This window comes from Macaca fascicularis, chromosome 8, assembly GCF_037993035.2.
Source record: "Macaca fascicularis isolate 582-1 chromosome 8, T2T-MFA8v1.1".
Taxonomy (NCBI): Eukaryota; Metazoa; Chordata; class Mammalia; order Primates; family Cercopithecidae; genus Macaca; species Macaca fascicularis.
This window is the reverse complement of record NC_088382.1, coordinates 145,212,915-145,239,712: the sequence shown is the minus strand read 5'-3', so window position 1 is coordinate 145,239,712 and position 26,798 is coordinate 145,212,915. Positions and strand designations below refer to the sequence as shown.

The window sequence follows — 26,798 nt, the reverse complement described above, 5'->3', positions numbered from 1 at the left end:
TCTGAGGAAGAGAAAAAAAGATGAACGAACAGAGTATCAGAGACCTATGGGATAGCATCAAATGTATGAACATATATGAGCATATACATACTGAGAGACCCAAAGGAAAAAACGTGAGTAGATTATTTTAATAGAGAAACAATGGCTGAAAACTTCCAAAATTTAATGAAAACTGTAATCTACACATCCAAGAAGCTCAATAATCTCCAAAAAGGATAAACTCAAAGACCCAAATGTAGACATGGGTATTGTCAAACTGCTGAAAGACAAAGACAAAGAATCTTGAAAGTAGAAAGAGAGAAGCAACTTATCACATTCAAGAGATTTTTATAATATTAGCAGCTGATTTCTAACAAAAACCATAAAGGTCAGAAGATAACGGGAAGTCATATTAACAAGAAAAAAAAAAAGATTGTTAACTAAAATTTCTCTATCCAGCAAAGCTATCCTTCAAAAATGAAGGAGAAATTAAGACAAAGGTCATTTGACTCCACATTAAAAAAAAAAAAAACCACAACAACAATAACAAAAGAACATTGGTAAATTCTTAAGTAAATATAAAAGATAGTATAAACTTTTAAAACAATTTCTTACTCTTTTCCTTCTATCTGATTTAAAAGACAAATACATGAAGAAATAATTATAAATCCATGTTGATGGGTACGCAATGTATAAAGATGTAATTTGTATGACAGTAATAAGACAAAAATGAGTGGAGAGAATGGAGCTATTAAAGAGCATTTTTGTGTTGGTTTAATTATGAGAAAGCAATACAAATAATTTGAAAATAAAAATGTAGAAAAAGAAACAACAAATAAAGTAGTGCAGTGAATAAAAAGAAAACATTTAACACAAAAGAATGAAGTAAGGTACAAGAAAAGACCTAAAACATGTAGAAAACAAATGGCAAGATGGCAGGTATAAATCCTACATTATCAGTAATTACATTAAGTGTAAAAGGATTAAACACACCTACTAAAAGGCAGAAATTAGCATCATGGAAAAAATGATCCAACCACATGCTGTCTACAAGAGACACACTTTAGGTTCAAACATAAAAACAGGTTGAAAGGAAAAGTATGGAAGAAGATATTCCACGAAAATAGTAACTAAAAGAGTGCTACAGTAGCTATAATACTAACATTAGACAAGAGACTTTAAGACAAAAATTGTTATTAGAGAAAAACGACATTTTGAAAAATGATAAAAAGATCAATCCATCAAGAAAGTAAAATAATTATAAACACGTATGCGTATATATAAACATACACGTAACAACAGAGCTTCAAAATACATGAAGCAAAACTACCAGAATGAAACGGAGAAATAGAAAATTCAACAATAATAGTTGGGTACTTCATTAATACACTTTCAGTAATAAGTAGAATACCTAGAAAGAAGGCCCAAAAAGAAAAAAAACATTTGAACAACAATACAAATCAATTATACCTAACAGACATTTATAGAGCACTCTACTCAAAAGAAGCAGAATACACATTCTTCTCCACTGCACATGAAACATTCTTCAGGACAGACCATAAGTCTTCCCTGATCAAAATTTACTATAAAGCTACAGTAATCAAAATAGTGTGGTATTATAAAGTTTTCAACTTTGTAAAACAAATATTAATATGAAGGATGGTGCTGTCTTTGTAGGAGTAAGAAATAATTTATTTACATATGATCACTAATATTTAAAAACACCTTTTTTAGAAAAGAGCAACTGAATATTTGTCAAAGAGCTATATGTTTTGTACTTTGATGACAATGTATAATATAAAATGATAGTCATTAAATGGAGGCAGAGGAATAATAGAAGTCATGAATATGATTATAACACAATTTGCAAGCCAGTGTTCTTCATAGTAGCTAAAGGTAGATTATTAATTCCACTATGATCTTCCAATAATTAATCAAGGAAGAGAAAGCTATCAGACAACAAACAAATACTTTGAGATGATTTTGGTTATTAGGTAAGTAGCAAAATGCAGACATTACAAATAATTCTTATGAATTAAAAGAAGCTGGAAGCTCCTAATGGAAGGAAAATTTGATTAAATTAAACCTTCATCACTTAGCACCCATGCCATTTCTGGCACTCTGCTAGACACTATGGTTGGAAAGGAGTCTAGTAAGTAGTGGGAGACAGATGACAGACAACTAAAGAGATAACTATAATTCTACAAGTCAACTGCTGAGTCAAGAGTAAGCACTGAGGTGGGATAGACCAGCCCAGTTAGGAAAGAGAAAGTGGAAGAAATTTTCCCAGGTGCATCAATGCTAGAAATTAGTTTCAAACTACAGAAAGTAGAAGTTGCCATTAAAATAGTGATTAAAAATTAGTATTAGGCAGAACGAACAGCAGGTGCAAAACAAGGGAGGTACAGGAAGACAAGAACTAAGCTCATTCAAGGAATCAAATAGCTTGTTATGGTTCCTCTGTATGGTGCAAATGGAAGAGGAGACCCAGAAAATTAAACATTAGCTCATGAAGGACCAAGTAAAGGAATAAGGATTTGAATTTGGATGACATCATTCATGTTGTGTTTATGAAATATCTCTTGGTGTGTGGGCATGAAACAGAAAGGGTGAAGATGAAGGTTGAAACTTGCAAACTAGGTCACCGCATTGTGCATACAGTTTGGCAAAATGAAAGATCATGGTTTCTTTAGTAATGTTAGTTTGAAAAGAATATGCTTCTTCAAATAAATAATTCTATTTCTGTGCTTATTTGAAGAATCAAGATTGTAAATGATTAGAATTATAAAAAATAAAATATTAAGCAGTATACTGTTTTAATCCTACAGTTATGACACTCATTCCTTACTCAATTATTCTGTCAGATATTACAATACTAGCAATTTATTTGAATTTTCAAACTGTTTAGGTCTTTGAATTACTGACTTTGATATTTTTACACTGAAGATATTAAGAGATTAAATTTGCAATTTTCACAAGATTTCATTCAGGAGGATTTCGCAGTTTGATTTGGCCATGCTGGTGAATATTTTGTACTTCCATTATGACGAGTATTATTTGTTCAGTGGACAACACTTGAAACACACAGGGAAGCATGAAGCAGACTGCAATAGGAGAAAAGGAGGAAAAGCTGAGTGTGACTGCAAATCAGTGTCCAAGTTTCCAGGCAGAGAGCACAGGGAATTCTTGTTGAACATCTACTATTTTTACCACAAGGAAGGAGAAGAGGTCACTGGCTGAGAACAACAGTGAAGGGGGATTAACCAATAAACAAATGATTCAGCAAATGATTAAAATGAGGAAGAGTAGAGAGTAGTGGAGCTAGGTAACAGCCTCTAAACCTTAAGATTTTTTTTGTCTGAGGACTGGGTGATCTGAGGGTTTAGCAGGCCTCCCTTTTTTCCCTAACGCTCCCATCTTCTTCCAGTGTTCTGAACCACTGGTTGCTCATTTTTTCTTATTTACATAGTTTTGTATTATAAAATTCTTCAGTAGATGTTTCTGAGGCTAAGATAGAAATTTAAAAAAATAGTGAATGCATTATTTGCTATGACTCAACAGATAATTGAGTGGAATCAAAGTATAGAAGGGGATGTCCAAGATTTAGATCAAGCACACATCTAAGCTTAGAATCTATTCTTGAAAAGCCTGCCAAGACCTGGGATGAGGAACTCACTATGCTTCACTGCTGGCACTGCTCAGATATGCTGAAAGATTTTCTTTATATTTGAAATTTTTGTGTAATTTTTCACATTTCCGTATTTGCTCCTAGAGAACCCCATTGTGACAAGCCCCAGTCTACATGTCAGACTCATTTTTCTGCAATGTGTTCTGTGCCTCCCATGCAATGACTATTTCTACTTCATGTGCTGTTTCCTATGAGTCTCTGGCCTGCCCTCTCTGTCTAGTGAATTTTTCAAGGTGAAGTTAAAATGAGAGCTTCCAATTCTGTTATAACTTCTCAATCCCATGAAAACCGTCTATGACACCTTTGTTACGCCAACAATGGACCTAACATATATACTTCTATTACTGGGCTGCATAGGATATGCCTTGCTTTTGCCTCACCTACCTTTCTGAATATGGATTGTGTCTTATTAATTCTTTCACACTACCACACCAGGCACAGAGTAGCAACAGTGCCTGGAACATAATGACGACTTAAAAGATGATCATTACATTGCTGGATTGAATGCCTCTAGAGGCAAAGCAGGCCAAATTCTTCTTTGTTTAGTCCTCTCACCTCTTTCCTGAATTTTCCTCAGCTGGTCCATATATCCCCAGAGCCTCTAGCCATTCATCAGATGACCAAAAGTGAGGAAATCTGGCAGTTTAAAGTTATAAGCAATCTAAGGAATTTCCTCTGGAAGAAGCTTAATAAAGCTCCTTTACTAATCCTAGCACTTTGGAAGGCTGAGGTGGGCGGATTGTTTGAGTCCAGGAGTTTGAGACCAGTCTTGGCAACACGGAGAAATCTTGTCTCCGCTAAAAAAACACAAAACTTAGCCAGGCATGGTGGTGGGCACCTGTATTCCCAGCTCCTCAAGAGGCTGTGGTGGAAGGATTGCTTGAGCCCGGGAGGCGGAGGCTGCAGACCAAGGCCGCGCAGGGCCAAGACCATGCCGCTGCATTCCAGTCTGGATGACCAAGCAAGACCTTATCTCAAATACATACATACATACCGCACCCCTATGTTGTCAAAATATACTGCAAAGATGTTTTATCCCTTTCCTTGCACTTTAAAAATCAGGCCATGCACTTGTGAGCAAGGCAGTGCTGGAGATACAAGAGCTCTCTAATACTGTGGTGAGAATCCATCAGTCCACACACAACTAGGAAGGCATTAACATCTGGAGAAAATCAATGCTTTCTGCTTTACCATCCCATTGTCATCCAACTAGCCAATGAGTCTATTTTTAATCTCCCTAAATCTCTCTTACACCCATCCCCCCTTCCTCTACATTCCTAATGTGAATCATTTCATTCAGAATTATTAGATTCATCAGAATCATTCAGAATTCTTCAACTGGACTAGTCAGAGACCCTAACTGATCCTGGATTTCTAATGCTTCCTTATCTAAACATTCCTCCAAAATTATACACCTAGAATGCAAATCCTCACTTGTACTGCTTCCCTGCCTGCTTAAAATCTCCATTCCGCACTCCTTTGTCCTGAGAACAACAGGGGGAGATTAACTAATAAACAAAGATACAAGAGAAAGAACAAATTCCTAAGCCTCTCACAGTTCTGCCCACAGTAACTCACCCAGGGAGGCGCCTGCCACTGCTGCTTGGTGCTGTGTGCCTCAGCACCTGCGCGATGACCCTGCAGCAGCTGTGTCGTTTCACCCGCAATTCCTCTGCACGGGCTGTTTCCTCTGACATCACCTTTTTGGTGAGCCAGAGAGAAGAATGCAGGCTGAATTATCCCTCTCTCCTTCCTGCGTCCATGATAACTAATAACTTGTATATTCACAGCTCCTGTAATTATTTCTTTGCATACAGTTACAGACTAGTAAGTCTGTAAGGTCCTTAAGGGTAAAAAGCAGACCTTTTCTCTTGTATTCCCAGTGTCTAGCACATAGGAGGCATGTGGTCACGTTTGTTGAACAAATGACAAAAAGAACTAATTAATGACAAGTGGCAGGAAATGTAGTTAAGTGCTTCTTTAAGAAAAATGCAACTTGAGGAGATACTGTATAATAAAATGCAGTATTACAATACTGTAAAATTTGATGACAAGAACTCACCTATATCATTTTCTGTCAAACATTAAGTATCAGTCTTAGATTCCCTGCCCTCAGCAGAAAATTGCCTATGGAACTCTGTATTCTACTTCTGAAATCAGAACATTATTAAAAACTGAACAAACATGGAGGAGAAATTAGTATTATAAACATAAATAATGTTTGCCTCATTAAAAAGACTTGCTTATTCATCAAATCTGACTTTTCAGCTTAGAAACGGCACTGAGCCGGCAGTGGCGAGCTGTCTGCTTGGCGGATGCCAGTGGCGAGCTGTCTGCTTGGCGGATGCCAGTGGCGAGCTGTCTGCTTGGCGGATGCCAGTGGCGAGCTGCCTGCTTGGCGGATGCCAGTGGCGAGCTGCCTGCTTGGCGGATGCCAGGCTACAGGAAGGGAAGGTGTGTTCTTACACAGGTGGAGATTCTTCATTTGTCATTCCTGACCTATAAAACTCAGACCGACACACGGACAAACACCAGAGAAATCTTGCTTTGAAAAGAAGAGATTTTCCAGAGTAAAGGAAACAGTATGACCTATTTAATTCTATTTCTGTTACAAGTAAAATCACATGTAAACCTGGAAAAAATCATTTTAAATGAACAGATGAATTTAAAAAAGTGATTTTTAAAATACTGTTTCAGTTTTGAGTCGTTTTAAAAGAATGTAATTACGCTATCTGACATCTCACTTTAATTGGGAAACTGGTCACTTCAACATGGAAAAAGTTTTCATATAAAACACAGTGCTAAAAGCTTAGTCTTATAATTTGATTGAGTTTAAAGAACAAACATTAACTGAAAACAGTCTTTTCAGAAATTCAGTTTTCACTGGGGTTCTGGGTAACAGTATCCGGGTTGATGTAGTATCACCTCTGAGACGCATTAAGTAGACTATGAGCACATCACAAAGTCAACTAAAGATAAAAATTACCATATTAACAATTCTAAATAAGAATCTTTCTCCTATCATTTAAATAAGTCATCATTTAAGAATTAAATCACATGCCCAGTTGTTTACTTTAGGGCTGTGAGGAAAATATTACGTGACTTCTAGACAATACAACTTCTTTGCATCAGTCTTTGGAGTCTGATGACTATGTTCAAATTCCAGATCTGCTACTTACTAGCTGTGTGGCTTTGGGGAAGTCACTAATCTCTCTGAAGCCCAATTTCCAAATTTGCAAAATGGTAATCATAATATACCTCCTGGTTGTAGCCAATGGTTGTGGGAAGATTAGCCAAAAAATACTTATGAAAATTGTTTGGCACAGTTCATACCTAATAAACGTAGTTTTTTTTTTAGCTAAAGACCTATTCCTTTTAACGCTCTCAAGCTTTCAGACCAGAGAAAAATCAAAGCTATCCAGGTATTTGACTTTTATAGAATAAGATGAATTCTTAAAACTTTCTCTAAAATGTGACGTCTACATTTCCATCCTGCAAATACTTGTATTAACTACTTTGGATTTTAGGTAATGACTGACCAAGATTAGCTGCCATTCTATCCACATCTGAATATAGCCTTTTAAAATATGTCTGTGTCAATCATTCATAGGATCTCTTCTCTTAGTTCATATCCAACTGAGATAGAATTTCATTTGTTTAATTTGTCAAGGTGCTGAAAAATACACTGACAGAAAAACAAAATAACAATGAAGTCAGAAATCCTACGAACAAGTGAAGGGAAAACTAACTGTAAATTTAAAAATTAAAGAAAATGAAATTAAACCAGAAATTCCACAAAGATAGGAAAAAGGGGGAATAACTAAATTTCATTGGATCCATATTAACCTTGCATCATGCTACAGATTTTTATGGACATCTTTCCATCTATCCTGGGAAGCAGATGTTGCTGAATGCCGACTATGTGTCAGGCACTGTGCTGAGCACTGGGGACATAGCATCCATCACCAACAAAACAAAATGAAAATCTTTGTCCTCATGGGGAAGCAGATAAACAAAACCAATCAAAATATATGGTATATAAGACAATGAGAGTGTTGGGGAGGTTTGAGAGTTTAGACACTGTGGCCAGAGAGGTCCTTTCAGATAAGAGACTTTGAATACAAATGTGAAAGCCATGAGGGAGCTGGTCACACGGATTTTAGGGGACTAGTGGGAGAGTATTTCAGATAGAATGAACAGCAAGCATAAAGGCCATGAGGCAGAGGAGTGCTGTGGTTTGCATGTTTGTGTACTTTCAACATTTATGTTGAAACTTAATGTCCATTGTGGTGGAATTAAGAAGTTGGGCCTCTTGGAAAGTGCTTAAGACATGCAGGCTCTACCCTTATGAACTGGTTTAATGCCTTCGTGACAGGCTTCAGAGAGCTGCCTGACCCTCCAGTCCCTGCCATCCATTTTGTCCATCCGCCCTGTGAGGACACTGCAAGAGGCACCATCAATGAATCAGAGAGCAAGCCTTCACCATTTAATCTGCAGGTGTCTTGATCTTGGACTACACAGCCTCCAAAAATGTGAGAATACATTTCTTCTATAAATTATCCATCTAAGGTATCTAATTACATCTCATTATTATAGTTTATTAATATTATAATTTTGCTATAGCAGCAGGAATAGAGTAAGACAAGAAGTAAAAGTGGAGTGAGCTGGGAGAGAGGTGCAGGGACCAGACCACGTGGAACCTCTGGGCTTTAAACGAGCAAGGTGGCCATGAGAGACTCTGTGCTCAGGGTCCTTTCCATGTGGTCCAGTCTCTTCATGCTTTGCTGATCTAACTTCCAGCACACCAGTTCTTTCTCCAGCTCTGTCTAATCTGCTACTGAACCTATCCATGTAGTTCTTTTCAGTTACAAAATGTCTATTTTTCTATACATTCCAGTTCAGTTTAAATCATCAAATTTATTTTTTAATTCCTTTTTTATAATTGAGTATAGTTAATATCTGCTATCTGAGTCCACTGTGTCTACTTCTGTACTTTTCCTTAGTTTTTTATTATAGTACCTTCTTGTATGCCTGTAATTTTTTATTGAATATCAGCAATTACACATGAAAAAAATAATTTCAGGACTATGTTGCTATATTTCTTCAGAATAGAATTGGCAAGTCTAGGTTAACCTTAGTCCCACAAAGGACTGCTATGATTGGAAGCTGAGTATCAGTGTGTTCTCTGGAAGTACAGCTTCTCTGGGATCCATTCCACAGCAAAGGGGATTTATCAGTCCCTTCACCTAAGTGGGGTGGACCCTTAAGGCCCATTTTTTAAAACTTCTCTGGGCTCAAGGTTTCTTTTAAGACTCAGTTCACATTCTCACCTACCTTCTTTAGAAACTGGCAGAAGCTCATAGCAGTCTTTCTCACCAGGGTTCCACCAGAGAACGAAATCTGATGTCCTAAGACATCCACTGTGTGTAAAATGAATCAATGTCTTTCCTCTGTATCTAGAATGATACTAGTTATGTGCCCTTCTTAACAGAGTTGAGGAAACAGTCACACCAGTCATTTTTCATACTACGTGATTCAGAGGAAAACTGCCTTTCATTTTCATTTTCCTTCAAGCTGTTGGCCCAGTTATTATTATTTTTTAACCATTTTAGCTTCCATGCCTTCTAAGAATTTTTTGTTTATTTGTTGATTGTTTCTTTCACCTTTTGTAGTCATGCTCAGCAAGAGTCTGGAAGCTGACTTTCATCAATACCCAATATGTATTATTGTCCATGTCTCCCAGCAGAACTGAGTCTCCACGAGAACAAGCGCTTCATCTGCCTGTCTACCACTGTGTTCCCAGTGCCTGGCACGGGGTGAGCGTTTCATTAGTCATGGATTTATACTGATTCATTCACTCTTCCAAGGGTTCTTCCTTGAGAAGAACAACAGCCCCTCTTTGAATGATGGGCCAGATGAGAGATGCCAAGTGTCTTTAGTCCCACTGTAAAGGGGAAATGTCTCCTGGCCCACCAAAAGGCAAGTGTAATTCAAAGTGCAGAGGCTTCTGTACAGGGAAAATGTTAAGAACAGGCTATCAGAGTTGTATAATATTTGCATTAAGATTATTCTCTGCTCTGCTTTTAGACTTACTGAGGAACTGTCAGATTACCACGTGGTCTAATAACAGATCTGCTTGAAGGAAGATGTGTTACTCTGTTCTAAATGAGAGCAGCTGGTCTATTTAGTCTTATCAATTCTCTTAACTCACAAATTGGTCATATTTTTAAACTTTTTATTCAAGCATAAAATAAGTCATAAAAAGGTACAAATCCTAAGTACACAGCTTTGTGAATTCTTACCAACTGAGTACAACCAAGCTACACAGCAGGAGTAAAAAAGTAACTGATGCTCAGATCCAGAAATGGAACATCAACAGTTGCCAGAAGCTGCCCTTGTTCCCTCTGAATCACCATCTTCCCACGAAAGTAACCACCATCCTGACTCTCGGCACCATCAATGAATTTTGCCTGCTTTGAGCTTTATATAAATGAAATCAGAATATCTACTATTTTGTGCCATTTTTCCTTCATTATTATGTGAGATTCACCGATGTTGTGTGTAGCAACACTTGATTTATTCTTACTGCTTTAAAACACTAAATTATTACACTATAATTTGTTCATCCATTTTACTATTGATAGACATTTTGCTTCTTTCTAGGTTTTGCCTACAGGATTCTTACACACTCTTCCAGTGCACCTACATATGCATCTCTGGTGAGGAATTACCCAGAAGCAGGACTGCTAGGTCCTGGGGAGGGCTGTGCTCATAACAGACAGCCAAATGTACCAGACAATTTTCCAAAGTGGCTGCAGCACTGTACATTCCCACAGCAGTGCATCAGAGTTCCTACTATGCCACATCCCAGTCCACAATTTAAAGTACCTTTTTAATTTTAGTTATTCTAGCACATGTGAATAGTACTGGATATTATAATTTTTATATATTACTGTCCAACATACAGCAAGAGTATGCCCTGAAAGACTGAGCTACACTGGTAAACTGAAGAACTAGATTTCTGCGCCAACAACAATAAAATACTTATATATCACCTTTTATGTGTCAGGTATCAAGTACTTTCCACAAGATAACTTACCTCATCTTTATAACCTAACAATCTCATGTGATAAGCCCGAGTATTTCCGTCTTTGAATTAGCAACTGAGGCACAGAACAGTTAAGCAATTTGAGTAAGGTCACACAGCAATTAAAGACAGGTCAAGGACTGTAAAGTCAGTCTGGCTCCCAACTTTGCTTTTAACTCCTATGATACACTGCCTGGCCCTATAAAATTGAGGGCCAGACCCTGTACTGTAGTGAACTCTCCAGGATAATGCCACACTATAAGAACACATCACGATGGCCAGCTGGCCTTCCACTTCTGTCACCCAGCCCGACAACGTGGTTCTATTTTAAATCTGCTTTTTTATTTTATTTACTTTTAACCACTACAGTCCTGATTCCACATCCTGTTATATACCTCACACTCTATTCTACCTATAAACAGAATTAATAGAATAAAAATGTATAAAGATGATAATAAACCTCATCAATAATGGACATCACCAAAATTCTTCTGGCTGACTGAAGCACACTAAGACTCTCCCTGTGTCTACACCTTTAAATATCACATAGAGTCTGTGCAGGGAGACCTCTTGGTTCCTCCTACCTGAATGCTACTCATCCCCTTCCCGTTTGGTTTAAATGTTATCTCCTCTAAGTGCTTACCACATTCCATCAAGCAGTTCTCTCTCCTGTTTGTTCCTCCCTATTCTTTGTACATGTCAATTATAGGTGTTCTAATTCTCAAGCTTAACTGTTTTGTCTCTGCATCAGGAAATCCAGGCTGGGCACAGTGGCTCACACCTGTAATCCCAGCACTTGTGGAAGCCAAGGCAGGAGGGTTGCTTGAGGCCAGGAGTCTGAGACCATTCTGGGTAACAAAGTGAGACCTTGTCTCTATAAAAAATAAGAAAATTAGCCGGGCACAGTGGCACACATTGGGTGCCAGCTGCTCAGGATGCTGAGGCAGAGGATCGCTCGAGTCCCGGACGCTGAGACTGCAGTGAGTTGTAACCGCGCCACTGCACTCCAGCTTAGGTGACAGAACAAGACCTGTCTCAACCGAAAAAGAAAGAAATGTAACATTGAGTATTTACTATATACTGGGTCCTGTAGATCAAAAGGCATGGCTCCTACCTACCATTAATAACTTAGACTATAATGGAAAGTAATAAGAAAAATAAAAGAGTACTTACATTACTCTAAGATAAGTACCTTAAATAAGATGTATACTTGTGGATCCAAATAACAGACTGACCAACTAAAATACACAAGTAATTATGAAAGAATTCAAAGTGAGGGTGATAACTACTGCAGGAGATCAGGCATGCCAACCCAAAATATGCCACTTTAGCATAAAGATTATTTTGAGCTGAAGCTAATTGAGAATCAGCAGATTAAAAAAGCTCTCTGCCCTCTTATATCTGCATCAAAGCAAGACATAAATTTATAAAGGTAAAGGTTTCCCTCCTCCCCTTTCTACCAGGAGGGACCAAGGTTGATCACCAAAAACAAGTTTATTTTGTTAAATTTATTTTAATTTTGCAGAGACAGGGTCTCAATATGCTGCCCAGCCTGGTCTTGAACTCCTGGCCTCAAGCAATCTTTCAACTCCGGCCTCCCAAAGTGCTGGGATTACAGGAGTAAGACACTGAGGCTCACAAAGATAACTCTGGACCCTTATTAGCCTGAGATGCCAACAGAGGAATCTACATAACAAACTTCCATTTATTTACCTTTCCAGAATTTGCTCTCCCTAGAGACTTACAGTCCTTTGCCTTTGTCTATCTAGTCATTTCTGCAAAAATTTACTGTTCCTTACGGAAGATGCTATATAAACCAGAGTTCTAAGCCACCTCTTTGAGATTTACTAATTCCCTGAGTATCTCTCACATATATATATAAAATATGCATGTCAAAAAACTTATTTTTCTTTTGGGTGCATTCCAGCTAAGAACTCAGAAGGTAGAGAGAAAATTATTTTTCCTCCCCAACACTATGTTCCTTCTTAGACTCTAATCTACTTAAAGGCAGAGACCGTGTTCTATGAATGCTGGTGTAAAACTAACGTGGCAGGTTCTTGCAGAAAATTCATTATAACAAACGAATAATCTAGTGGTTCACAAGTTCCTTTCCCTGGCTCTGCCCTAATTCACCTGAGGAATATGTTACATCTGTCACATCAGCTCAAATAAAACCATCATAGCTCAACAAACTTGGACGGGCAAGCCTGATTATGACAGCAAAATTTGCTTTCCATGCCTTAATGACATTTTCACTTTAGAGCTTTCCGCTACCTTGATAAGGTGTTTGGTTGTTGTTTTAAAGTAGGAAGAAAAAAAACCAAAACCAAAAAAAACCTTCCACACTCGGAAGTTTTAAATCTGAACTTATTTCCTAAAGTCTTACATTTCTAAAATAAGTCAACCTTTCAAGCAATTTAGGCAAAAGATTGATTTGTGAGGCTTCTGATAGACATTTCAAGTAAATTGCATACTGCTTTTACCCTGGCTTCTGGTAAAATGAATATGAAAAATTATAGAACCTTCATCTTTTTATCTAAAATAAAAAGGTGTCCCTAGGCTTTTCAATTCCATTTAAAATGCATTTTCATAAATAACCTTTTCACAATCTGTACTCTGTTTTAATTAAATTTCTCACTGTGGAAAACAAGATAATTGAAGCAGTTTTGAGATTAGTTAACTGTCAAATATTATGTGAGTAGTCACTGCATTGGGGAAATTTGCCGTCAGTACAACTCTCGTCTCTACAAAAATCTCCAAACTAGTCATACAGTTAAAGCTTCAGGTGAGCTCTAGCTTTCTAAAAAAAGTGAGAAGGATGACTTCCTTGAGTCCTTAAATAAAATCCACATTAAATAACAACATGTATACTAAAAAATACATTTTGCTTCCCCTAAAGACCTTCATTGATGTTCCTAGTCATCAAAATTTCAGAAGAGTTTATTCTTATCACAAAGAGAAAACAGTGGTCCCTCTATTCCCATGTACAGATGAGGGCACCATTTATGGTAGCAACAGTGGTTTCTTCAAGACAACTTTCATCTTACACAGCCTTAGTGAGTCATGACACTGGGGAACACACAGACAAGGCAGGCCTGCTTGTACAACAGGAGGTTTAGATTTCTGCTCCTATTCAAAACTATCTCTTTGACTCTTTAAACCTGGATTAAGTTAACCAATGGCAGCTGTCCTATGAGGAAATAACATATCCTGCAGTAGTTGCAGAAGGATTGGTAAAACCAATTATTCCTTAATCATGTATCGCTTGTTCAAAATTCTGTATAATAACTTTTATGTCCAAAGAGATTAAATAATTTTTCCCATTTGTTAGCTTCTCCGTTAGAATACATCTAGAGCCAGAACGCTGGCCTTCGAATTCTAGCTCTGCCCTAATAGGCTGTGTGACTTTGAAAAGGTACCTAGTGACTCTCTTAAGTAGGCACTACCATGACTCAGGAGACGATTTAAGGACGATTCCACGCTCTGTTCAACAAACATCTTATAGTCAGATAATCAAAGAACAAAAAATATCTGCCGAAGAAAACAGGTTCTGTATTCTTACAAGCTTGTATGACTACATTTAAAATGCTCTAGCATACTTACCTTTAAAGGTGATTAACCCATCAGCTCAGCCTCAAATGCTTAGAATTGATTACACAACATTGAGATATCAAGAGATATTAGTGAATAATAAGTACTTCTTATGAATAGAGAGCTGATGCAATCATAATTAAATGAGTTAGAAAATAGCATGATTAGAATTCCTAAGGCAATTTTAGTTTACGCATCTTAAGGGATGGCAAGTCTGTATTTTTTAAATCTCATTTTGTAAAACACTTTTCAAGATGTTTTAGAATTCAAAAGGCTCACAGCTACTCACTTTTAGCTTGTTTCTACCATCATTAAAACATGTATTTGTTTATTCCGTAACTTACTTTTCAATTAAAGGTTTCTATTTGATGAAAACACAATTTTTATTTCAAAAACCATCTTTAGGGTGAGAGTGGAAACAAAGTTTTGACAAAAATACTCAATCCACTGCAGACTTTTTAAGTTGGAAAGAGGTTAAGAATGTCATTTAGACTAACCGCTATCTATGTATCATCACCACTGTTTTGCAGATTAAAAGAAAATTCAGGCCCAGAAAGCTTAAATAGTGTGCATGGAAACACAACAGACGGTCACTCTGAAGAGAAGGGAGGTTAGAAACCAAGTACAGCCACACACCACATAACGACATTTTGGTCACTATGGACCACATATAGGACAGTGGAGCCATAGATTATAATACCACATTTTTACTGTGTCTTTTCTATGTTTAGATATGTTTACAGACATAAATGCCGCATGTGTAGCAACTGTCTACAGCATTCAGTACAGTAACATGCTGTACACGTTTGTTCCCTAAAAGCATAGAGCCTAGGCGGGTAGTGGACTCTACCATCTAAGATGGTCTAAGAACACTCTACGGTGTTCACACAATGATGAAACTGCCTAATGATGCATTTCTCAGAATATAACTCTGTTGTTAAGGGATACATGACTGTATTTTGCCTCTCAGAATAATAATCTTTATATTAAATTGCATTGTCTTTCATACTTACCAGTTCACAAAGTGGACCATGTTATGTCTGCTAAAACTTGTTTAAGATACTCAATTTTATTTCACTAAGTGTGCTGAAAAGTAGACATAACACATGGCATGACACGGAATTAGTTGGCATTGACAAAGGCCATGTTATCCATCCTCCACACATTTACTTAGTATCTCCAAAATGTCAGGTCCTGTGATAGACTGGGTATACTAAGATAAAACAATGACACAGTTTCTTCCCTAAAGGATCCCACAGTCTACTGAGGATGAGGACAAGTAAGTAAACATAGAAGTGGGTACAACTTGTTAAAGGGACATGAAAGATGCTGCTAACTATGCTTGATTAGGTCCAGAAGGCTCCACGATCAAGGACTACAAATAGTAAACAGAGTTGGCATGGACAAAACAAGAAAGCGCATTCAAAGAGAGCCAAGAGCTCAGGAAAACAGACAGTTTACAGTTCCTGCTATGTTTAAGGGACTGCAATTGGGATAGACTGAATGCAAAATGACAGTCAGTTAGTCAACAGGAGAATGAACGGCCTCAGGAAGGCCCTTAAACACAATGCAGACGAGTCTCAAGTTTATCCTGAAGAGACTAAGATCCTTCTAAAACTAGTTCTCTTCCTTGTGGGGGGAGATGGAGGGCAGTAGCATATTCAATGTTAGATATTAGAAAGTACACTGGAAGTAGTATGAAGAATACATTATTTAAGGAAAGGAATGAGCTGGAGCAAGACTACAAGCAAAGGTGCAACTGAGGAGGCTATGACAACCTCTGTCTGTTGTGCATCCATCCATCCAAACTACCAGTATTTATTAAGTGACTACTATATGTTAGGTGCTACGAATAAAACAGTGAACAAGAAGAGCATCGTAACAAAACCAGCGGCAATGCAGATGAGCTTGAAATCAAACAGCTATTCATGAGGAACAAGTGAAAAGACTTGGTAGCTATTTGAATACAGAGAAGGAAGATGAAAGAATTAGACCTTGGGAGTCTGGCTATATGGTAGTGTCATTCATCTTAACAAGAAACTCTGGGGAAGAAAGAGGCCCGTTGTGTTGGTCTATATCACAGCTTTCAAAGTGCTTATAGGGCATTCAGGGAGAAGGGACCGTGAACAGATGATACCAGAGTTAGAAATTTAGATTTGGTAGTTTTGATACTATGATATAGCAAGACATATATAGTTTGATTGTCTTCTACAGCTCCTGGCTCACAGTTACTAAAACCCCTGAAAGTCTCTAAGTGATAAGAGCAATAAAGGCGAAAGAAGGGCCTTTTGCTACTCATAGCAAGTCCCTTTCAATCACAGAAGAGTTTACATCAATAAGATGACTTCCAGAAAGTCCCTAAGGATAGAGGAGAGGTGGCTGGCTGTCAAGGGAACCATCTGTGTGATTAAAGGGTTGAAACTTGCTGCCCCATCTCTCACGTCCAGGGAGGGGAGGGGGCTGGAGATTGAGTCAATCGCTAATGGCCAATGATTTAATCAATTACATTTATGTAGTGATGCCTCCATTAAAAACTCCAACTGAAGGGGTTTGGAGTGCCTCCAGGCTGGTTGAAGACACGGAGGTGGCTTCCGGAGGGTGGCTGCCTGGAGAGGGCATGGAATGCCCTCCCCAACACCTTGACCTATGTGTCTCTTCCATAAGACTGTTCCTGACCTGTATTCTTTCATAACAAATTAGCAATAGTAAGTACACTACTTTCCTGAGTTCTGAGCCGTTCTAACAAATTATCAAACATGAGAAAGGGGTTGTGGGAATCTCTAATTTCCATCTAAGTCAGACACAAGTTGTGAGTAACCTGGGGGCCCATCAGTTGCAACTGGCATCTCAAGTGGGACTAAGCCTTTAACTGTAGGGTCTGTGCTAACCCCTGGTAATTGGTTTCAGAATTAAACTGTAGGACACACAGTCGATGTCTGCAGAGAACTGAACACAACACATACATACAGTGCGAAAGTGAAGTATTGAGAGCAGCAGTAAAGAGGAAATAGTTTTCCTTTCAGTAGCTAATAACATGCAACTGTTTAGGTAAAGTAATGGAAATGAAAAAGGTCTTACATAGATAATAAATAAAACTACCATACTGAGTGTTAGGGGGATGCTAATTTATTCAGATTGTGTATTTTCTTTGCATGTTGACCCTAAAACAATTTATAAAAAATGGTTTCACTTTAGAAATTCATATGTAAATGGGGCTCTGCCAGGACACACCAGGCATGCTTTTCTGTGTAATGACACCAGCACTTTAAGTTATCAAAGCGCCCTCACTGAATGTGTACCGGGTTATCTCAATTTGTCAGTTATTTCATTATTTGGACATAAATAATAAATCAATGTTATTTTGGAAAAAAGGTACTTTTTGTTCTCCAAAAAGAGATGAGGAGTTACTGTAATTATATCTAAGTTTACTAAGTTAAAAGTAGAGCAGAAGGTCCCAAATTTATACTTAAATGACTGAAAAAACATCCATTATCTATTTTCTTCATTTTGGGAAAAAGTTAACCATGTTAAATTATCTTGTTTGAGCGTTATTCTGAAAAGGAGAATTATTGAGAGATGGATTTGGTGTTACCAATGGCTAGTCTATCCTACTCAAATGGCTACTGTGTCATACGTATTCTTGTAATAATAATCAGAGTCAAATTGATTTATTTGCTAACAGGTGTTCATCTCAATGAAGCACACTCAGGGAATATTTTGTTACAGTGACTCCAATGAAGAACTGTTGGCTCAGATGACAATATAAATGATTAAATATCTTCACCAATTCACCTTGAGAAATAGCAGACGAATTTCAATAGGCACATTTTACAAGGAAATACCTGTAAATTATCAAGTTTTCTCACTTTGGCTAATAAAGCAGTACACTTTCTAAAATAGGCATAATATAAGTAAAAATAATTAGAACAGATACGGCTAAGTTTTTCTTGGGCCTAAAACTGTATCAGAATACTTGCAGTACACATAATCTGAAAATCACTGAGTATCTTAAAGACTGAAATGCATACTTTCTGAAAAATGCAGCTATTGTGGCAGGATTTAAAAAAATAGAATATTCCTCATTTTGTTTAAGTAAACCACTGTTGTGATCTTTTTTCATCTTTTATTCTGGAAATAATGGCCTCGGATAGTAAATTTTAAATGAAAGTTGATGAAAAGTAAACTGAGTTGGTTTGATATAGCCAAACACATTGTATAGAAATCAAACCTTTATCACTGGATACATTCCAAGGAGATTTTTAAAAATTACGTTTCTGAGTTCCAAAGAAACGACAAGCCCTTTTCAGAGATACAGACGTTGTGAAATTCTTAAATGAAAGTGTTATTCTTATTTTTGCCAATAAATGTATTAGCAGTGCTTTGTTCACGTGTTCATTTCTTTTTAATCCGAACATCATCCCTTTCTTCCTAACAGTTCATTTCCATTTACCTACTTTGGGTAGCTTAAAACCAGGGAATTACTGAATCACAAGGAACACAGAGGTTATTTCGTTCAGTGTCCTATAATCCCTTTCACGGCATTTGCTGGCATTGATGAAGGGAACACACAGCATCTGTTACACTTTCTCCAAAGATGAAGATATTTATTTATAATCTTGGCTAGTGGGAACACTGATTTTTTGGTTTTGTTTTTTAAAGTACTGGTTTTTCAAGACAGAACATAGGCGTTGAACTTGGAATCTTGAATCTGCTCCTTCTTTACCAGTCCTGTGACTTTGGGCAAGGCACTTAACTTCCCTGACCTTAAAGTCTCATTTGTACAATAGAGATCACAGTAGGTGGTTCTAAGGAAAACGTGACGTATATCAAAGTGCCTTGTGGAGAGCAGTTTCTCATCAAATATTACATCCTTCTTGAAAGCCCCTTTTTATACTGTGATGAGACTTACAGTAGGTTTTTCTGTTTCCTTTAGGAGCTAACAAAATTAATCTCATTCATTTGTAACCTATGACTACCTGTCCAGCGCTAGAAGACAACAGTACCTTAGGAAAGTTATTTTTTCAAATACTATCATATTTCTTCCCATCACATGCTTTTACTAGTAACTTGCGATATGCTAAATACTATGTTACATATAAATTGCTATGTGAATAAAACTGAAAAGTCACACAGAACACATCTGTGGTGGGTTCTCCACAGGAGACAATTTTTAAAAACTGTCTTGGGACCATTCATTCATTCAGTAAATACTTACTAAAGACCTACTATGTGCCAGACATCATATACTAGTTATTGGGAATAAAAAGGTGAAGTGTGGTGGTTGGAAGGTAGGGGAGGAAGGTGGAGAGTGCCTACCCTCATGGAATTTAGAATCTAATTTATGATGTTCTAGTTCCATGTAATAATTTTAGTATACTCAAAGATGGTCAACTTTCCCATTTGATACAAGAATGAATAACCATTTATTTGTGTTACAGTTTCTTGGTTTTCTAAGTTGGGTATCTTATAATATACCCACCCTATCTAAAATCCTAGAAACAAAGACACAAATTTTTTTTTTTTTTGAGATGGAGTCTCGCTGTTACCCAGGCTGGGGTGCAGTGGAGGTTGATCACAACTCACTGCAACCTCCACCTCCTGGGTTCAAGCGATTCTCCCACCTCAGCCTCCCAAGTAGGTGGGATTACAGGTGCGCACCACTACACCCGGCTAATTTTTCTTTTTTTTTTCTTTTGTAGAGATGAGGTTTCACTATGTTGGCCACACTGGTCTTGAACTCCTGACCTCAAGTTATGTGCCCACCTTGGCCTCCGAAAGTGCTAGGATTACAAGCGTGAGCCATCGCACCGAGCCCAACATAAAAAAAACTTTTTAAGAAGAGTTTACTTCCCACTCCCCCTACCATGTTGTAAAACTAAGCGGGATGGGTGAGTAATCTTTAGGATTTCAGTTGAGACCAATGGCCAATGTCTGAAGTTATGCTAGAGGCTGCAAGCTACATTAGAAAAGTTGGAACTACAAAACTCATTTAAAACTGGGTCAGCGGAGGAAGATGAGGTCAAAAGGGTATACCTGGGAGGCAGTGCTAGTGACGGCAAGCCACTGTAAGCGAGCTGAAGGGCTTTATCTACTCCTTATACCAAGTACCAGCAAAGTTTGTTATATACAGTGAAGCTTTTACTATACTGAAAAAGCCACTGAAGCTTCACTATAACTGTGCCAAGGCAGCTTACAAAATGCTAGGCTAAATGAGGAAAATCTTTCCTCTTGACTAGTGATCTTAAAAGGCAATGCCAGGAATAATAGATGCTAAATTAAGTGGGAAAGCTATAACATTTGTAATCTGAACCCCTCAGGACGGTAATTCAACTCGGGGAAGGAGGTGCACTCATGATGGTATTTCTTTTTCTTTGGTGTCCCACTACACCACCCAAAGCACACCTGGAAAGCACAGAGCTGTTTTATGTATGCAAGACTTGTTATTGTATGAAGTTGATAAAATTGCAAATGCTGCATTCCGGCCAAATTAGAACACTTGTGGATGTGGCCATCAGTTATCTGAAGTCTATACTACCATGTGACAGAAAGAGCACCGGCTCTGTGTTGAAATCACAGCTGCAGTAACAGTCAGTGCCTGGAAGAGTGCCAGGCATCAGTGAGTGTGGGAATCAAACAATGAAGGTTGACTTTTTCCTTTAGAGCTCTTAAACCTTTGTCTGGTCTGGAAAGACATAGATAATCTTCTACAGGGCCACTATCCCATTATCCTTGGTAGCAGATGGAAAGGGAGTAAATTAATCCTACAGAATACTTCTCAATTCAATTGTTTTAATGCCTTTCCTATCATTTACCAATAAATAAATAAATAAATAAATAAAAATAAAAAAATCAAAAGTACAAGCAGCAAACCCAAATGTCTTGAATGTCTCTTGCTTTTACTTTTCCTCCTTCGGACTTTTACCTTTCAAGAATTTTTTAGTTTTATCAATCTATATAACTTATCTCCAGACTCTAATAATGACAGTATACATGCTGAGGCAGACAACATGTGTGTCTGGCTCACATGGTAGAAATCCAATCTTTATTGAATAGAAAGATGAATACATGTAATGGAGGCAACCATTCTTTCTGAAATAAGTGGATGATGAAGCCCAAAAAGTTAAATATCTTGCCTACCTGATATTGAAATTTATGGTAAAATGGGGTATAGGATCCAGGTTTCCCACACAACCTGCCTGGCAATCTCTTCTACATCATCCAACCACATCTGTATTAAATCTAAACCTAAGAGAAATAAATGTAAGCCAAAGTGGAAACGAACAGACACTAGGCCTACCTAAAAGGAATTTAAGATTTCCTCTCCTTTATAGTCTCTGCTACTTTCAGGAGACTCAGCATTTATGGAAGAGCTGAGGCATAATTATTATTGTCAACTGGTGAGAATATTAGGAAGTAGGAACACTTCTAACTGTAAGGAAATCAAAGAAAAGAGAGAAACCACATCCTTCCTCGACTGAATAACAAACTTGTAAAACTTTTATGGGATTTGTTAAAATATATTCAGTGAGTTCCCAGTATGCACTCTCTCCCAAGTATAAAGAGATAAAAGCTATTCATTCCTGCCCTTCCAGAGGTTCATGAGCTAGGTGGGAGAGAGAAATGTAAGAACTGTAGTAATGCTCAATAGGTTGGCTATTACCACCTCTAAATTTCCCTAGCAATGGTTGACCTAAGTCTAGAAGGACACAAGGAGAGAGTCAAATGAAACATGAGAAGATCACTCTAGGCTGAGGAGGCAGTATGAGCAAAGGTCTGGAAGACTAAGATGACACAGAATGTTCAGGGAATTACGAAACCTTAAACATGTCCAAGACAAAGACTTTGATCTTACCAGTGGCCACACAGATGAGGTTGAAGAGGTTGTCTGAGGCCCAGGGGATTACTGTAACCTTCTAGAAACTATCCAAAGAGGCACAGAGCACCTAGCAAGAGATCTCTCCTAAAGTAAAACATGAAAACCTACTGGTTCTTGCATTTGATCATTGTTACTGCTTCCCTTTCATTGACAACAGTTCATATACTCTTACTTTAACAATTTTAATTATTAATATGAATCACCTATCCATTGCTTCTTATTTTCTTCATTTATGGTAAATGAGGACACCAAAGAATTCCGTTCCCCCTCAACTTTTGCGGTTATAATTCTCTCTTATGTTAAGTCAGTCTATGAATTATATCAAAGAATCACTGAATGATAAACGAAAAACTGATTTGCACTAATTGAAAATAGAGAACTTTTGTTTTCTTCACTGAAAAGAATTTCCACTAAGAATCCATACTCAGTAGCGTAGTTTAAAAGGAAATAGTTGAGGGTGAAACCATCTTGGTATACACAGGCAATTATTTTTTAAATGACTTAAGGATTCAGGAGTGAAATATAGAAGAATGTTACATTAAACTCTTATAAGGGCTTGAAAATACGTCTCCTGAACCTTAGTCTTACACCTCCCCACCACCCAAATTCCTCTTCCATACCTTAAACTACTTGATGAAAAAGATCAGGCCATTTTTATACCTCTAGTATTAAGTACTTCTTTAGCACTTAATAAATATTTACTGAACCAAAGTATAATACTCAAGAACCAAAACAAAGTGAGGGAGGGTATGTGGGTACAATATCCAGTGCTAAGTCTGGATTAAGTCAATCTGATCAACAAGGTGTTGTCTGACACCTTCACTTACATATTCTCCATAAGTCTCTTGTGTTGGGGGTGGCGGTGGAGGTCTGTACCCAGTTGGGGGGACTCCTCTTGCTCTGGGAGTGAGAAGTCCTCTTCCCCGACTCACTGGCCCTCGGGTGGACAGGACTCCTCTGGGAGTTGGCGTCCCTCGTGGTACTACAACTCCAACGGGCCGTGTTGTAACTCCTCCCCTTCCCCTGTAACCAAGAGGGTCAAATTAGCCATATCTATCATAGTCTCTAACATTCTGTTATTCACATATATTTATACCTCAGAAACAAAATCAAAGTTCTATATTTTTGTAAAAAGGAATAAGGAGCAAAGAACTAAAGCAAACATGAAACAGGTATCTACAAAAGGAAATTAAGTCATTTAGGCAGTTCATCTAGCAACAATATAGAAGAAGTCTGGAGTCAATCTCTGGTCAGTACACAGAGTAGGAAACTGTGATATTTGGAGAAGCCACATGCACCCAAGACTTCTATACGATGCCATGCCAGGATTACACCCAAACTCCATTCCCACACTATGAAGTGTGCCTTTTCTTGCTTATATCAGGACAAGGAAACTGAGGCTTAGAGATTTTAAAACTGTCCCAGAACAGCTGTGAGCAAAGTCAGAGGCCAAAATATATGCTACAATTCCATCAGAGAGAGAAGAATAAAATGTACTTTCCTGAATAATGTATCAACTACATGGTAATAAAACAACATTAAGTTAAGTAAACACAGGCATTTTCTGAGGTAGAATTCAACACATTAATGTATTTCTAATGTAAATCATGAGACTTCAAGTCAGCAACGAAGGAGGTGTTTCTATCAACGATGGCTCCACAGAAGCAAAAACCCGAGAAAATATAAGGACAGAAAAGTGTGGCTACCCCAGAGAATACAGACACAGTATGATGCACCTCATCTGGACAAGGCCCTCCAGCGAGAACTGTAGCTGGCAGGGCTGGCTGCCTACAGACCAGCTTCCTCCTCCTTCAGTGTGTCTGGGATAGCAAACACGCAGTTAAAGACTCATTTTCCAAAAATAGCAAATTATCAAAACTCAAAGCTGGACTTTGAAAAGACTGATAAAATTGATAAACCTCTAGACAGGCTAAATAAGAGAAAAAAAAAAAAAAAAGCCCAAACACCAGTATCAGAAATGAAGAGGGTTTTGGCCAGGTGTGATGGCTCAGGCCTGTAATCTCAGCACTTTGGGAGGCCAAGGCAGGTAGATGACCTGAGGTCAAGAGTTCAAGACCAGCCTGGTCAACATGGCAAAACCCCATCTCTACTAAAAATACAAAAATTAGCTGGGCACAGTGGCATGTGCCTATAGTCCCAGCTACTTGGGAGGCTGAGGAATGAGAATCACTTGAACCCAAGAGGCTGAGGTTGCAGTGAACCAGGATTACACCACTGTACTCCAGCCTGGGCGACAGACTCTGTCTCAAAAAAAAAAAAAAAAAAAAAAAAAGAATAATGAAGAAATACTATGAACAACTCCAAGCTCACACATTTTTTAACTTACATGAATGTGACTGATTCTGATTCATAATGACCAACACAAAAAGAATTAAATAATCTGAATGGGCTTATGTCTATTAAATAAATTTAATCAATAGTTAATAACCTTCCAAAAAAGAAAGCATCAACTCCATATGGTTTCAATCAATTCTATCAAATATTAAAGAATGAAATGATACCAGTTCTCTATAATCTTGTCCAAAAAATAAAAGCAGAGGGAACACTTCCTAACTCAATCTGTGGGGCTGGTCATTGGAAGTGCCTCCTTAAAAGTATTTCTACATTACTCGTCAGAGGCTGGGACCAGTCTGGGCCAGCCAGGGAGGCCAGTGGTGACTGTCCCCAGCCTGTTCTTGAGCACTGGTTGGGACCTGACAAAGGAAGTATCCCTCAAAAATACTTAATCACCCTCAGAGGCTACAACTGGCCAGAGATGGGGCCAGCCCAACTGCTCAGTGACCTGCCTAGGATGAGACATATGGTCTGAGGGGGAACAAGAACAAGGCCTCCCCATAACCAATATGGATAAAGAGAGTCTAAAGTGAAGAACTAGAAATCAGCAGCTCTTGTGAACACAGGTACAAAAATTCTTAAAAATATTAGTAAACTCCATTCTATAATGTGTTAAAAGAATTATACACCATAACCAAGTAGGATTTATTCCAGGTACATAAGGTTGATTTAATATTAGAAAATCAATGTAGTCTACCACATCAACAAGGCTAAAGTAGAAAAATAATGTGATCATATAAATAGAGCAGAAAAAGGATGCGGCCAACGGCGACACTCATTTATAACAACTTTCAGAAAATTTCCGCAAGTTGAAAAAGAACATCGGGCAGGAGTGGTGGCTCACACCTGTAATCCCAGCACTTTGTCAGCCCAAGGTAGGTGGATCACTTGAGATCAGGAGTTCCAGACCAGCATGACCAACATGGTGAAACCCCGTCTCTACTGAAAAAAGACAAAAATTAGCCAGGCATGGTGGAATATGCCTGTAATCCCAGCGACTAAGGCTGAGGCATGAGAATTTCTTGAACCTGGGAGGCAGAGGCTGCAGTGAGCCTAGATGGTGACACCTAGATGCACTCCAGCCTGGGCGATAGAGTGAGACTGTCTCAAGAGAAAACGGAACATGTACAGCAAACCTACAACATACTGAATTGTGAGAAACTGAATGCGTTCCCCTTAAGATTGGGAACAAGGCAAGGATGTCTACTCTCACAACTACTATTCAACACTATACTGTAAGTCCCACCTACATCTATAGGACAAGAAAAGTAAATAAAACTTACACAGATTTTGAAGAAAAAAGTAAAACTTCTTTGTTCACAGGTGACATCATTGACTACGTAAAAATATCCCCCCAAATAGTCCAAAAAACCCCCCAAACCCCACACCTACTCCTATACTTAATAAGCTAGTAAAACAAGGAGTAAAAGGTTACTAGTCAAATGCTTTCCTACATACCAGCAATAAACAGTTGGAATTTAGATTAAGAACACAAAAACATTTACTGAAGCCACAAAAAAATTGCATGTTTTGGTACAAATTTAATAAAACATGTACAGCATTCCTTTGTAGAAAACTACAAAACTCTGATGGAAGAACTCAAGGGAGTAACATCCATGTTCATGGTCATAATATTGTTAGGATGCCAATTCTTCCCAACTAATCTACAGATTCAATGCAATCCCAATCAAAATCCCAGCAAGTGATACATTTTTAGATACTGACAAACATTTTCTAAAGTACACATGGCAAGGCAAAAGACCCAGAACAGACAACACAATACTGAGAAGAAAAATAATGTTAGAAGACTCATAATATATAATTTCAAGACTTATTATAAAGCTACAATCAATACAGCATTGTATTTGCGAAAAAAAAAGACACAGATCAATGGAACAAAATACAAAGCCCAGAAACTGACCCTCAGAAATATAGTCAACTGATTACTGACAAAGGAGCAAAGACAATTCAATGGAAAATGTTTTTTTTCAACAAATGATACAGGAACAAGTGAATATCAACAAATTAAAAAAAAAAAAAAAAAAACGCAGACACCTAGACACAGACCTTACATCTTTCACAAAAATCAACTCAAAATGTATCTTAAAACCAAATATGAAATATAAAACTTATAGAAGAAAGCATAGAAGAAAATCTGTATTATATTAGTTTGGTGAAGAGTTTTTAGATACAACATCAAAAAAAGTCCTTGAAAGAAAAAT

The 26,798-nt window shown here is 37.8% G+C and overlaps 1 protein-coding gene across 7 annotated transcripts in view; it reads right to left on the bottom strand.

Annotated features, from left to right (window-relative positions):
- KHDRBS3 (KH RNA binding domain containing, signal transduction associated 3) overlaps nucleotides 1–26,798 on the bottom strand; it is a 200,531-nt gene that overhangs the window by 50,544 nt on the left and 123,189 nt on the right. For 5 of the 7 annotated variants that reach the window (XR_006700538.2, XR_012416666.1, XR_012416665.1 and 2 more), the window contains exon 6: nucleotides 23,049–23,244. The exons of the other annotated variants lie outside the window; for them this stretch is intronic. Coding sequence is in view for 2 of the 5 variants with exons in the window: in XM_045398742.3 (XP_045254677.1) it covers nucleotides 23,049–23,244 (196 nt within the window). In the remaining 3 variants the exon portion in view is untranslated. The remainder of the gene's footprint in view (nucleotides 1–23,048; nucleotides 23,245–26,798) is intronic. 7 annotated transcript variants of the gene reach the window in all.